Consider the following 13822-nt stretch of genomic DNA (forward strand, 5'->3'; position numbering starts at 1 on the left):
ACACTCCGCCAACCCGGATGTCCTAGCTGTGTCTGAATCCTGGCTTAGGAAGGCCACAAAATCCTGACATTTCCTTCCCTAACTATAACATTTTCCCGACAAGATAGAACTGCCAAAGGGGGCGGAGTTGCAATCTATTGCAGAGATAGCCTGCAGAGTTCTGTCATACTATCCAGGTCTGTGTCCAAACAATTTGAGATTCTACTTTTAGAAATCCACCTTTCCAGAAACAAGTCTCTCACCGTTGCCGCTTGTTATAGACCCCCTTCAGCCCCCAGCTGTGCCTTCGACACCATATGTGAATTGATTGCCCCCCCATCTGTCTTCAGAGTTCGTACTGTTAGGTGACCTAAACTGGGACATGCTTAACACCCCGGCCATCCTACAATCTAAGCTAGATGCCCTCAATCTCACAGAAATTATCAAGGAACCTACCAGGTACAACCCTAAATCCGTAACCATGGGCACCCTCTTAGATATCATCCTGACCAACTTGCCCTCTAAATACACCTCTGCTGTCTTCAACCAAGATCTCAGCAATCACTGCAACATTGCCTGCGTGCATAATGGGTCCGCAGTCAAATGACCACCCCTCATCACTGTCAAACGCTCCCAATAACACTTCAGCGAGCAGGCCTTTCTAATCGACCTGGCCCGGGTATCCTGGAAGGATATTGACCTCATCCCGTCAGTGGAGGATGACTGGTTGCTCTTTAAAAGTACTTTCCTCTCCATCTTAAATAAGCATTCCCCATTCAAAAAATGTAGAACTAAGAACAGATATAACCCTTGGTTCACCCCAGACTTGACTGCCCTTGACCAGCACAATAACATCCTGTGGCGTTCTGCATTAGCAGAATAGCCCCAGCGATATGCAACTTCTCAGGGAAGTCAGGAACCAATATACTCAGTCAATTAGGAAAGCTAAGGCTAGCTTTTTCAAACCGAAATTTGCATCCTGTAGTACTAATTCCAAAACGTTTTGGGACACTGTAAAGACCATGGAGAATAAGAGCACCTCCTCCCAGCTGCCCACTGCACTGAGGCAAGGTAATACTGTCACCACCGATAAATCCATGATAATCGATCATTTCAAAAAGCATTTTTCTACTGCTGGCCATGCTTTTCACTTGACTACCCCCCAACAGCTCAGCACCCCCTGCAGCAACTTGCCCAAGCCCCCCGCCCTCGCTTCTCCTTCACCCAAATCCAGACAGCTGATGTTCTGAAAGAGCTGCAAAATCTGGATCCCTACAAATCAGCTGGGCCAGACAATCTGGCCCCTTTCTTTCTAAAATTATCTGCCGAAATTGTTGCAACCCCTATTACGAGCCTGTTCAACCTCTCTTTCGTATCGTCTGAGATCCCCAAAGATTGGAAAGCTTCCACGGTCATCCCCCTCTTCAAAGGGGGAGACACTCTAGACCCGAACTGTTATAGACCTATACCCATCCTGCCCTGCCTTTCTAAAATCTTCGAAAGCCAAGTTAACAAACAGATCACCGACCATTTCAAATCCCATCGTACCTTCTCCACTATGCAATCTGGTTTCCGAGCTGGTCATGGGTGCACCTCAGCCACGCTCAAGGTCCTAAACGATATCATAACCGCCATCGATAAAAGACAGTACTGTGCAGCCGTCTTCATCGACCTGGCCAAGGCTATCGACTCTGTCAATCACCGCATTCTTATCGGCAGACTCAATAGCCTTGGCTTCTCAAATGACTGCCTCGCCTCGTTCACCAACTACTTCTCAGAGTTCAGTGTGTCAAATCGGAGGGCCTGTTGGCAGTCTCTATGGGGGTGCCACAGGGTTCAATTCTCGGGCTGACTCTTTTCTCTGTGTAAATCAGTGATGTCGCTCTTGCTGCTGGTGATTCTCTGATCCACCTCTACGCAGACGACACCATTCTGTATACATCTGGCCCTTTGGGCACTGCTAACAAACCTCCAAACGAGCTTCAATGCCATACAACACTTCTTCCGTGGCCTCCAACTGCTTTTAAATGCTAGTAAAACTAAGTGCATGCTCTTCAACCGATTGCTGCACACATCCGACCGCCTGACTAGCATCACTACTCTGGACGGTTCTGACTTAGAATATGTGGACAACTACAAATACCTAGGTGTCTGGTTAGACTGTAAACTCTCCTTCCAGACTCACATAAAGCATCTCCAATCCAAAATTAAATCTAGAATCGGCTTCCTATTTCGCATCAAAGCCTCATTCACTCATGCTGCCAAACATACCCTCGTAAAACTGACTATCCTACCGATCCTTGACTTCGGCGATGTCATTTACAAAATAGCCTCCAATGCTACTCAGCAAACTGGATGTAGTCTATCACAGTGCCACCCGTTTTGTCACCAAAGCCCCATATACTACCCACCACTGCGACCTGTTTGCTCTCGTTGGCTGGCCCTCACTACATATTCGTCGCCAAACCCACTGGCTCCATGTCATCTATAAGTCTTTGCTAGGTAAAGCCCCGCCTTATCTCAACTCACTGGTCACCATAGCAGCACCCACCCGTAGCACGCGCTCCAGCAGGTATATTTCACTGGTCACCCCCAAAGCCAACTCCTCGTTTGGCCGCTTTTCCTTCCAGTTCTCTGCTGCCAATGACTGGAACGAAATTGCAAAAATCACTGAAGCTGGAGTCTTATATCTCCCTCTCTAACTTTAAGCATCAGCTGTCAGAGCAGCTTACTGATCACTGTACAGCCAATCTGTAAATAGCACACCCAACTACCTCATCCCCATATTGTTACTTATCCTCTTGCTCTTTTGCACCCCAGTATCTCTACTTGCACATCGTCATCTGCACATCACTCCAGTGTTGTAAAAATGTATTATTTCGCCTCTGTGGCCTATTTATTGCCTTACACCCCCTACTCTTCTACATTTGCACACACTGTACATAGATCTTTTCTATTGTGTTATTGACTGTACATTTGCTTACGTGGAACTCTGTGCTGTTGTTTTTGTCACACTGCTTTGCTTTATCTTGGCCAGTTCACAGTTGTAAATGAGAACTTGTTCTCAACTGGCCTAGGTGAAATAAAAATGAATAAAATTAGCCAATTTCTGATGTCTATTTGCAGTGAATAACTCCGTTAGATGTCTGAAGTTTTCTACATTTCCCTGGTTGGCTTTGACCACAACAGACCAACACATATTGTCATCCAATGAGAGGTAGGTCTCATCAGAACTTTGTTGAGCAGACATTTCTCTCTTTTCAGAGTGTTATATGTCATTTTTAAATATAGTTGTTTAACTATGTTTGTCATTGAAATCAGCAACATTATCTACTTATTTTCTTTTTTTTTAACAGTTCTCTAAGGAGTAACAACCACAACTTGGTGAGGACCACATGTGAGCTCCTACGTGACGTCATCATGCAGGACTTCCCGGCTGAGATATTTCTCCAGCGGCCCAGTATTGTGCAGGCAAGACAACTATACTTTATACGTTTTCATTTGTGGTAAGAAAGAACACTCGGTTCTCCTGTACTTTTCCAGTATGGCCAAATAGTGCCAACCAGATGACCTGGGCCACCACCCGTGACCTGGGCCTCCACAGGGTCGATAGGAGCTACTAGATGGATTGAATCACTGGTATTTAGAGCCATGACATCATTAGCTAGCGACAGAAGGCAGTGAATCTGAACAGGAGACAAATTACAACTCCAATAACTGAATTCTCGGTTGTCTTTTATTTAGTGTTATTTACAGTTCCTACTGTATATCAGCCTTTCGTTTCTGGGCCTTTTGTTTCTGAGCTAGAAGTGTTCAATCGGTACAATCACTCTTTCATGAATGGTTATAAACTGGACCATTTGTCATTGCTGTTCTGTGGTATATTGTCATTGAAGGAGAGCATCTGAACGCATCCTAACCCTAACTTACGTGCCTTAAACCTGACTTAAAGATGAAATCTGCATAAGGTGACACAGCGCCACTTCGCCCCCAGCACATTTGTTATTATTTTAGTTTTGTTGATGAAACAAAGGAGAGGAGCAGCCAGAATTGTAAAAAATATTTTCCTGGCACCACACTCCCAGAGCCCTCACATCCTCCCTGTAGGCTGTCTCATCATTGTTGGTAATCAAGCCTACTACTGTTGTGTCGTCTGCAAACTTGATGATTGAGTTGGAGGCGTGCGTGGTCACGCAGTCATGGTGAACAGGGAGTACAGTAGGGGGCTGAGCATCACCTGGGGGCGGCCCATCTGGAAGTCCAGGATCAAGTTGCACAGGGCCAGGTTCAGACCCAGGGCCTCGAGATTAATGATGAGCTTGGCGGGTACCAAGTCCATATTATGGCAAGAACAGCTCAAATAAGCAAAGAGAAACAACAGTCCATCATTACTTTTAAGACATGAAGGTCAGTCAATCCAGAAAATTGCAAGAACTTTGAATGTTTCTTCAAGTGCAGTTACAAAAACCATCAAGCGCTATGATGAAACTGGCTCTCATGAGGACCACCACAGGAAAGGAAGACCCAGAGTTACTTCTGCTGCAGAGTTCATTAGAGTTACTAGTTTCAGAAATTTCAGCCCAAATAAATGCTTCACAGAGTTCAAGTAACAGACACATCTCAGCATCAACTGTTCAGCGGAGACAGTGTAAATTGCTGCAAAAAAAAAAACACCACTAAAGGACATTAATAATAAGAGACTTGCTTGGGTCAAGAAACACGAGCAATTGACATTAGACCGGCGGAAATGTGTCCTTTGGTCTTGATGAGTTCAAATTTGAGATTTTTGGTTCCATCCGCCGTGTCTTTGTGAGACGCAGAGAAGGTGAACAAATTAACTCTGTATGTGTGGTTCCCACTGTGAAGCATGGAGGAGGAGGTGTGATGGTGTGGGGGTGCTTTGCTGGTGGCACTGTTGGTGATTTTATTTAGAATTCAACGCATACTTAACCAGCATGGCTACCACAGCATTCTGCAGCGATACACCATCCCATCTGGTTTGCGTTTAGTGGGACTATAATCAGTTTTTCTACAGGTCAATGACCCACCACACCTCCAGGCTGTGTAAGGGCTATTTGACCAAAAAGCATTGGAAAAGCATTCCAGGTGAAGCTGGTTGAGAGAATGCCAAGAGTGTGCAAAACTGTCAAGGCAACTTAATTTTACACTTTGGTTACTACATGATTCCATATGTGTTATTTCATAGTTTTGATGTCTTCACTGTGTAGGTGTGTCCAAACTTTTGACTGGTACTGTGTGTGTGTGTGTGTGTGTGTGTGTGTGTGTGTGTGTGTGTGTGTGTGTGTGTGTGTGTGTGTGTGTGTGTGTGTGTGTGTGTGTGTGTGTGTGTGTGTGTGTGTGTGTGTGTGTGTGTGTGTGTGTTACTGTATTCTGACCCCTTTTTCCACCTTTTTGTTACGTTACAGCCTTATTCTAAAATTGATTAAATTAAAAATGTTCCTCATCAATTTATACACAATACCCCATAATGACAAAGCAAAATCTGGTTTTTGGACATTTATTAAAATTGAAAAACATACTTTTATTTACATAAATATTCAGACCCTTTGCAATGAGACTCGAAATTGAGCTCAGGTGCATCTTGTTTCCATTGATCATCCTTGAGATGTTTCTACAACTTGATTGGAGTCCACCTGTGGAAAATTTAAATTGATTGAACATGATTTATAAAGGCACACACTTGTCAGTAAAAGGCACATGTCAGCCCACTTGGAGTTTGCCAAAAGGCACCTAAAGACTCTCAGACCATACAGAGCATACAGGTCGCAGTGGTGGGTAGTGTATGGGGCTTTGGTGACAAAACGGATGGCACTGATAGACTACATCCAATTTGCTGAGTTGAGTGTTGGAGGCTATTTTGTAAATGACATCACCAAAGTCAAGGATCGGTAGCTTAGTCAGTTTTACGAGGGTATGTTTGGCAGCATGAGGGAAGGATGCTTTTTTGCGAAATAGGAAGCCATTCTAGATTTAATTTTGGATTGGAGATGCTTAATGTGAGTCTTGAAGGAGAGTTTACAGTCTCGCCAGACACCTAGGTATTTGTAGTTGTTCACATATTCTAAGTCAGAACCGTCCAGAGTAGTGATGCTAGTCGGGCGGGCGGGTGCGGGCATGCATTTAGACAGACACTTAGGTATTTGTAGTTGTCCACATATTCTAAGTCATACCCAAGAAGACTCGAGGCTGTAATCGCTGCCAAAGGTGCTTCAACAAAGTACTGAGTAAAGGGTCTGAATACGTATGTGAATGAATACGTATGTAAAAAAAAAAATCATGTAAGTTTGACCATATAACTGATCCTTATTCTCTGATTTTTCCCGTGTTCCAGAACCTCCTGTCCATCCTGAGGCTGACTCCAGGTGAGAGTGAGGCGGGCTACCTGAGACTGCAGGCAGTGGCCTGTCTACAGCAGCTGTGTGTGGGGCTGAGGAGGAGACTTCGTTTCCACAGAGACCCCAGCTTCTACTCCGCAAAGCAAGGTTCGATTACATCTGGATTATTACATTTTTATTTAATCAGGATGTCTAAAAGAGATAAGAATATATTTTTCAAGGCCGAGATGGCTTTATAGTTATTACGCCTATGCTGATTTACTTTCACTACTTGGCACAGATTTAGTGTGTGTGTGTGTGTGTGTGTGTGTGTGTGTGTGTGTGTGTGTGTGTGTGTGTGTGTGTGTGTGTGTGTGTGTGTGTGTGTGTGTGTGTGTGTGTGTGTGTGTGTGTGTGTGTGTGTGAGATTCAGTTGACATACCAATTATCACTTGGCATCTAAAATTAATTTTTGCTCAGGCATTGTGTCCTGCTGGGTCTCATGTGTCTGAGTAACTCTCAGATCAGAGTGCATCTCACTTATGAAGAACTCTCTTGTTATTTTTCATATATAACTTCATTTTGCCAGGTCCTATTTGTAGTCTAACCTATTTGTAGTCAGACCTACTCCTTTCCTACGGATCCCATGGCACTTATCTAAAGAGTAGAGGTTTTGTACTCCGGTGTCTTTATTATCATTGTTATGCAGCAAAGGTAAATTCTAGGCAACTAATGATGATAATTATTTTCTCTTTCCCTCCTTCCCTCCATCTTGCGTTCTCCTCCGTAGACCCAGTGTCCCAGAACTCGTCACTGTCCTACTCCCAGGAGGTGCATGGGGGGGGGGCCCAGCGCTCCCTGGCCTCGTCCCCAGGAGGAGAGTGCTTTCCTCGTCCCTCTGTGGTGGGGCGTAACGGCCAAAGACCCAGAGGGGACGGCCAAGATGGGGATGCTGCCTCCAACAGGTCTGTGTCTGTTGGTGTGGTTGTCGGTGTTATTTTTACAGTCAGTCCGGACATTTCTAATTGAGTCATTTTTTTTACCGCTTGCCTCTCAGCAGCAGTAGCTCTCAGAGAGGTGGAGCTGCAGCTCAGGCCTCCAGGCAGACTGCCCCCTCGCCTGCAGACGCAGCCCAACTAGAGCTGCTTGATCTGGGGGTGGAGGACGTCCTCGAGCTGCAGCTCCAACAGCTCAGCCTGGCCCAGTTTACTGTGGCCACCATGGAGCATGCCATACCACTGCTCAGGACAGGTAGGAGTGAGAGATTGTTTGCCTGTGTGTTTGAACATGGTGTGTTCTCTCTCTCCGACTATGTGAAGGTTTTTCAGCCAACATTATTAATTAACAAAAGTGTTATCTCCCCCAGACGGCGTGCGTGTGTTCCGGGGTGTGTGTGAGCTGCTGTGTGAGGCGGTGGTCCTGCTGAGAGACGGTGTGTGTGATCTGGTCTGGGACGACACCAGCCTGGTGGGGATGGAGCTGGCAAGTCACAACACCCCTCAGTATTAATATCTGAATATTTACTGATGCACTGACACTAGCTAGCAGACACTAGCTTGCAGACATTAGCTAGCAGACTCGCAGTGAAGATAAGCAGAGCACAAATGTACTTACATATTACAGATTTGCCACAGTGAGTGTATAATGAACATGATGTCATTCTGCAACATGCATGAAAAGTGACACTTTTCAGATTTTTCCTTTGCAGTGTGTGCTGGAGGTTACTGAACAGTACATAGTTAGAATCCTGTACTGTTCTTTGGGTCACAACATAAACTCATACAGAGTGCCTGCTTCTCTGTAAGGAGATGTATGCTCTTGTCAAGCCAAGGCCCTCTCTTGTCCTCCTCTCCCCCAGCTGGTTTAATAGGACCCCCGAGCAGCCCAGGGTTCAAGCTGTTTTGTCATCTTTAGCTGGAGACTAGCCTTGCTGTGTCACTGCCAGGCTTCTTCAGGGCTCCCCTAAGACTGTTTAGTCTGGCCTGGGTTTCTGCTGCCCTCTGCTGGTGTCTGTGCTATTGGCTTGTGTTTTGCAGGGAGAGGGTTCATGATTGATTGATTGATTATGATTTGTGTTGTTTTCAGAGGGAGAAGCTGAAGATTACCATGGAGACACTGGGTGACATCATGACCTATCATGAGAGCTGTTCCTCAGACTGTCCTGAGAGTTCATTGGTCCAGCACAGACTGGCCTACGTAGCCACTGCCGTCTTCACCATCAGACTGCTGCAGACCATCCTGCCCCTGGAGAAGGTGTCTTTGTTATTTTTTTGTCACAGTACTTTTTGAGCTGTATGACTAACCCTAACCAAACAGATATGTGTCTCCTCTCCAGGCCAGTGGTCATCTCCCGGAGAGTGCTGTGGCAGTCCTCTTGTCTCTGTCTCTGGACCGGCCCTTCAGCTTGGCCTATCCCAACATGGCGGAGGCTGCGGTGGCCTACCTGGAGCAGGTGAACCCTGAAGGCCATGACCTCTACAGGAGGACCAGCCGTGCTGCTCTCTGGATGGAGTCCACCTGCATGTTTCTTAAGGAGACGCAGCAACAGGTACTGAGATAGAGGAGGCTTGTTTTAGAAAGGAGTATTAGGTGCTCAACCAACGTAATACCAGGTGCAACCAAAACTCATGAGAGGATCTGGAAGGAATAGGTGCGATACTCCTCGAAGAGGAGGATCTTTTGTAAAATAGTAAGATATGGGTATTTTTGTTTTTGCTGGAAGATAATGTAGATATTACAAAAAAAGACTGAGCTTACATGTTTTACTGTTGCACCGGAGTACAATGTTAAGGAGTTTGTCTCTATTCCTCTACAGGGAGATAAGAACTGGCTTGAGTTACTGGAGCTGGCAGACCAGGCCATAGATGGCCTTCCATACCACCAACACCTACCTATTGTCAAGGAGTGCATCCACATCTGCTCCTACTTGTAAGATATCTATTACCACTACTACCTCGATTTATGGTAGATTGAGATGTCCCCTTTCTGTAAGATAAATACTGTTCATAACTAATTTGATGAATGGATTCATTAACACATTGTCTTATTTGTGGTTGTATCATCAGGTGGAAGTTTGAGCAGGCCAGTCCGCTGCTCCAGACAGAGAGCCAGAGGGTTCTACTGAAGCTTCTGACCCATCCCCTCCTCCCTGTGAAGACTGAGACCTACACCTGCACTCTTAATGTAGTCAAGGTGAGGTCAACCCATAGAGATCTATTCAATATGAACGGTAATCTGGTAATGCTGGCACTTAACAGATGTTTGGTAGGACAACGATATCATAACATTGCTAATGCTTTTGACCTTTCACCTCTTCATGCGAGGTCATCTGGTAAACATGTTGTTCACTTTTGACCCCTTAGGACTGTCTGGGGGTTCAGAATGTTGTCAAGCCCGTGTTGTCAGCATGTAGTGGTGTTAATTTCCTCCTTCACCCCAAAGTCCTCTACCAGATCAGTGCATTTGGACTCCAGGACCCAATTGGGAAGGTAGTGTGTGCACACGCATGTGTTGTTTAGTGACAAATACATCTGTTTCTCAAGGGTTTGACTAAGGTCATATAAAATGTTGACAATGTGTAGATGTTGCTCTAGACATAGCACTGAACCACTTTTTTTAAAAGGTCATTATTGCAAAACACAATTTATTCTCAATCGCTAAATGAAGGATAAATGGACAAGAAACAGTTGGGTGGCTTGTGAAAGAGATGTATTGTTATACTGCCTGCTGTGGGTTCAGGAGTTGATGTGTGATCTATAGGTAAACTCTGCTGCCAAGAATATTCTGCTCTTCCTGCTGAAGTGCCCATTAATGATGACAGCATCAACATGGGACAGGTTCAACCAGGCACTTTACCCAGTCATCCCCATATTACAGGTACTGTACACACACCACACACACTTAATGTTTGGCATACATTGGTTATTAACATTGAGAGCTCATGAAGTGAAATACAATTTTAACCTTTTTATGTAGTGCTTTGGAAGGGAAAATGCCTTAGTGGAATTGCACTTTTTCAGAAAATAACAATCAAAGTGAAACGTCTGCATCCTTGCGAGTACAGTGCACCATATGGAGCTGCTGCCAAGCAATATTTAGTTATCTGCTCATTTGCATATTCTGTGATATTGTAAAAAAATGTTACCAAAAAAAACAAGCTTTTTATTAAACGTTGGTGTTTGAAACAACTGAAATCCAGACAATTGAACATGAATATGCATGGACTCTTGACAAGGTCGTCAAGTTTGATTTAATTTGCAGCCTTTCGTCTCTGAGCCTGTCACGTCAGTAGAAACCAGATGAAACATTCTCTAATCACGCTGATGCATATTTATTTACTGTTGTGCTCAACTGGAATTCCCAGACCTTACCGTGTTTGTGTGTGTGTGTGTGTGTAGAGTTACGCAGGCACAGAGGATGCGCTGGGAAACTGTGTTCTTCTGATAAGTGAAGTGTCAAACGAGGTGAGAGACAGCGTGTTTCCAAGCACAGCCAAGTTGAGAGCTGCACTGCGACTACTCTTCACTAAGGAGCCGGAGTAAGTGAGTGTGTCTGTAGTAGGGGACCGTTTCTCTGTGTTTGTGTGTGGTAGGGCTGCACAATTAATCCAATTTTTACTCGAAATTGCAGTATTTAAATTTGCATTTAGCCGTCTGTAACTCCCATTTTTGAAAGTTTTTAATTTATTTCTTGAGTTGACAGTTCTTTTTCCGTCTCTCCTCTTTTGGCCATTTCCCAACCCCACACACACCAAGCCCTACCCCCTGTCACTCAAGCATGCAGTTCCTTGAGCTCGAGATTCTCTGCGTGCATTGACCAAATAACAGCATGCGGTCAATTGATTTTTCCAAACAAGAATGACGCAGCTTTCCACTTTGCATCTTAATATAAAGCTACATATTTTCTATATTTTACTATTCTTTTGTGTAACTTGCTCTCTGCAAAAGGCTAGTTAGTTGTTGTGCCCAAAAAAAGTGAGTTAGCCCCTAATGCTAATCGTTAGCTAGCTAGCTGGCTAACTAACTCCGCTGAGATGTGGCAAATCTTGCTAGCAAACATTTGCTCTAATACAGGGCGGTACCAGTGGTGGAGCACATCAGCATTGTTTGTGGTACACCTTGGAAAACCCAAAGAATATTCTAAAATCTTTCTCTGAATGTGCCTATTTCAATCTAATTAGGGTCTCATGGAAAACACTTACCAACACTTTGGTTCCTACTTTGTCACAACCATCTCCTCCCTTACTTTTTAATTTGTTGTCTTGCCAAACAAAACTTCATTCCAAGTGCCCATTGTATTCCACCAATACATTTAGAATTATTATTCTATTTCTATGATTCCAACAGTTTACCCTATTTAAGTGTTTCCATCTATATCGCAAGTATAATTGCAATATTTGGTACAAAAAATTCACAATTATATTATTTGCCCATATCGTGCAGCCCTAGACGATTTCTCTGTGTGTGTGTGTGTGCATGCCAGAGTATTTGAGCGGTTGGAAATCACACTCATCGCTCATGGAGCGGTGCTTGCGCACCGAAAGACTGCAGCTCCAAATTCGCTCCATTCATTAAAATCACAGTTTAACCAAAATCCATCTGTTTTTGTTACGACATGGACTTACCATAAAGGTTTTAAGTATTGAAACCAAACCATATGATTTGAATGAAAAGTATTTGAATAAACATGAAAAGGTGAATGTAAGCACCCATTTCAAATAGGCTACATTTTATATTAAACAGCATATAAACACTCTAAATAGGTCAGGAGCCAGACAGAGAGCCTAAGAAGGAACGGAAATAAATTATTCAATTATTTCATGGCTATAGCCTACAAAGTAATACATTGTGAAGCATTTGCGAGTTTGACCCAATAGGCAGGTAGGGACATAAAGCACTCAGCATTTAAACAACATTTCATTGTATTAAATCATTATAGTCTATAAATTGTGCATATAGGCTGTGACTTACTTAGAATTAAATACAAATGAAAAATTACTTATTAGTGCTTTTTTTGAATTAATTTTGAGAAACATGAGTTTTGGCCAGTCTATGGCTTCAGGCGATGGTGCCTGGAGTGCAGGCCAGCAACGGAAAATATCTTCTTCACAGAGCCACTGGGGATATTAAACACCCTTTTGGCCCCTCTTCCCATGGTGGGCAGAGATGCAGAGTTGATTTATTTTTCTATAGGAAGGCCTAAAGGTTTTTAAGCAAAATAACCAAATCAAAGCGGAAAGCTCCTTGAACGTGGGAATATGCCAGACCTATTGTGCCAAAATCAATTATGGCCTATAGATAATATAACAAAAATGAACAAAACGTTTAAGAGCAGATTTTTTGTTTATAAATACTTTGCTACAATGACACACTCAGTTATCTACCCACCTCGTTCTTTTCTTTTAACGTGCGTGTAGTAAGTACTCCATCATGCTTTTGGGATACGTGTCTTTTCAGATTCCACAATGATTCTTTAGTTGTGACATTACATCACCACACTTCCTCTCTTGCTCTTGGTCCTCATCTTTGTAAGTCACCTTGATTTTGCACCTGTGTGTTTTATCAGTTTCTTTATGAAAATATTTAGCGAAATCCATGACAGTAGCTAAAGCGAGGGGCTATAGCAGCGCACAAGTAGACTACAAATGCATGCTGGGCCTGGCATCCCCTGAGCTCGTGAAGTGAGCGCTCCGGTCCTAGCTCCGGTCCAGCTCCGCTCTGCTCCGCTCACATACTCTGGTGCATGTGAGGAAAAAGGCGAAGTTGTCTGAGTGTGTGTCTTTACTTTTTGAAGCTGTCGACTGAATTTGACATTGACTCTCGAGGGCGTTGTAAAACCAGACAACTTGTCTCAGTGTTTAGCTATTCTGCTTTCCAACACTGTGTGTTGATGTTGATGGGCATATTACTCCTGTCACTTGTTATAAGCTGATGGACTCATCAACTCTCTCTTTGGCCTGGGGCTCTTTGTCATGGTTATGGAAAACAGCTATCTTCTCCACACAGTCCCTGTCTGTCTATACTGCTGTTGTATGAATATGTATATTAACTCTCTTTTTTTTATTGTGCTGTGTACTCAGTTAGCTCCTCAGTGTTGTATGGAGGATGTATTAGTTGTATATGAAAGTACTGTATCTTTGACTGATTCATAGACACAAAGAACAGAGAGAGAAAAGACAGAGATTGATTATTTGAATACTTGATCAGATTTTCCCCTCTATGCATTTAGCAGCGGTCCACTGCTGATTTTGTTCAAATGTTTGATGGCATACGAACACGGCATAAGCCATGGGAAAATGTGGAGAATAGCAGGGAATTTGCTTTGAAACTGTAAAATGTTCTCTTCACCCTATGGTAAAATATATAGAATTACAGGAAATTAGCTTTAAAACTCCACATTTTCTCTTAGCCCCATGGCAAAATGTGTAGAATTGCAGGGAATTTGCTTTGAAACTGTAAAATGTTCTCTTCACCCTATGGTAAAATATATAGAATTACAGGAAATTAGCT

General features: G+C 43.6%; 1 protein-coding gene across 2 annotated transcripts in view; it reads left to right on the forward strand.

Annotated features, from left to right (window-relative positions):
- The window catches only part of rttn (rotatin), a 63586-nt gene that overhangs the window by 3534 nt on the left and 46230 nt on the right, over nucleotides 1–13822 (forward strand). Inside the window, exons 5-17 of one of the 2 annotated variants that reach the window (XM_014157187.2) lie at nucleotides 3106–3196; nucleotides 3336–3450; nucleotides 6332–6482; nucleotides 7105–7279; nucleotides 7372–7565; nucleotides 7681–7796; nucleotides 8400–8567; nucleotides 8650–8862; nucleotides 9130–9242; nucleotides 9380–9506; nucleotides 9677–9802; nucleotides 10074–10190; nucleotides 10712–10851. In XM_014157187.2, coding sequence (XP_014012662.2) covers nucleotides 3106–3196; nucleotides 3336–3450; nucleotides 6332–6482; nucleotides 7105–7279; nucleotides 7372–7565; nucleotides 7681–7796; nucleotides 8400–8567; nucleotides 8650–8862; nucleotides 9130–9242; nucleotides 9380–9506; nucleotides 9677–9802; nucleotides 10074–10190; nucleotides 10712–10851 — 1846 coding nt within the window. The remainder of the gene's footprint in view (nucleotides 1–3105; nucleotides 3197–3335; nucleotides 3451–6331; nucleotides 6483–7104; nucleotides 7280–7371; nucleotides 7566–7680; nucleotides 7797–8399; nucleotides 8568–8649; nucleotides 8863–9129; nucleotides 9243–9379; nucleotides 9507–9676; nucleotides 9803–10073; nucleotides 10191–10711; nucleotides 10852–13822) is intronic. The other variant, XM_014157188.2, reaches the window with a different exon arrangement.

The sequence above is a fragment of the Salmo salar genome, chromosome ssa19, assembly GCF_905237065.1.
Source record: "Salmo salar chromosome ssa19, Ssal_v3.1, whole genome shotgun sequence".
NCBI lineage: Eukaryota > Metazoa > Chordata > Actinopteri > Salmoniformes > Salmonidae > Salmo > Salmo salar.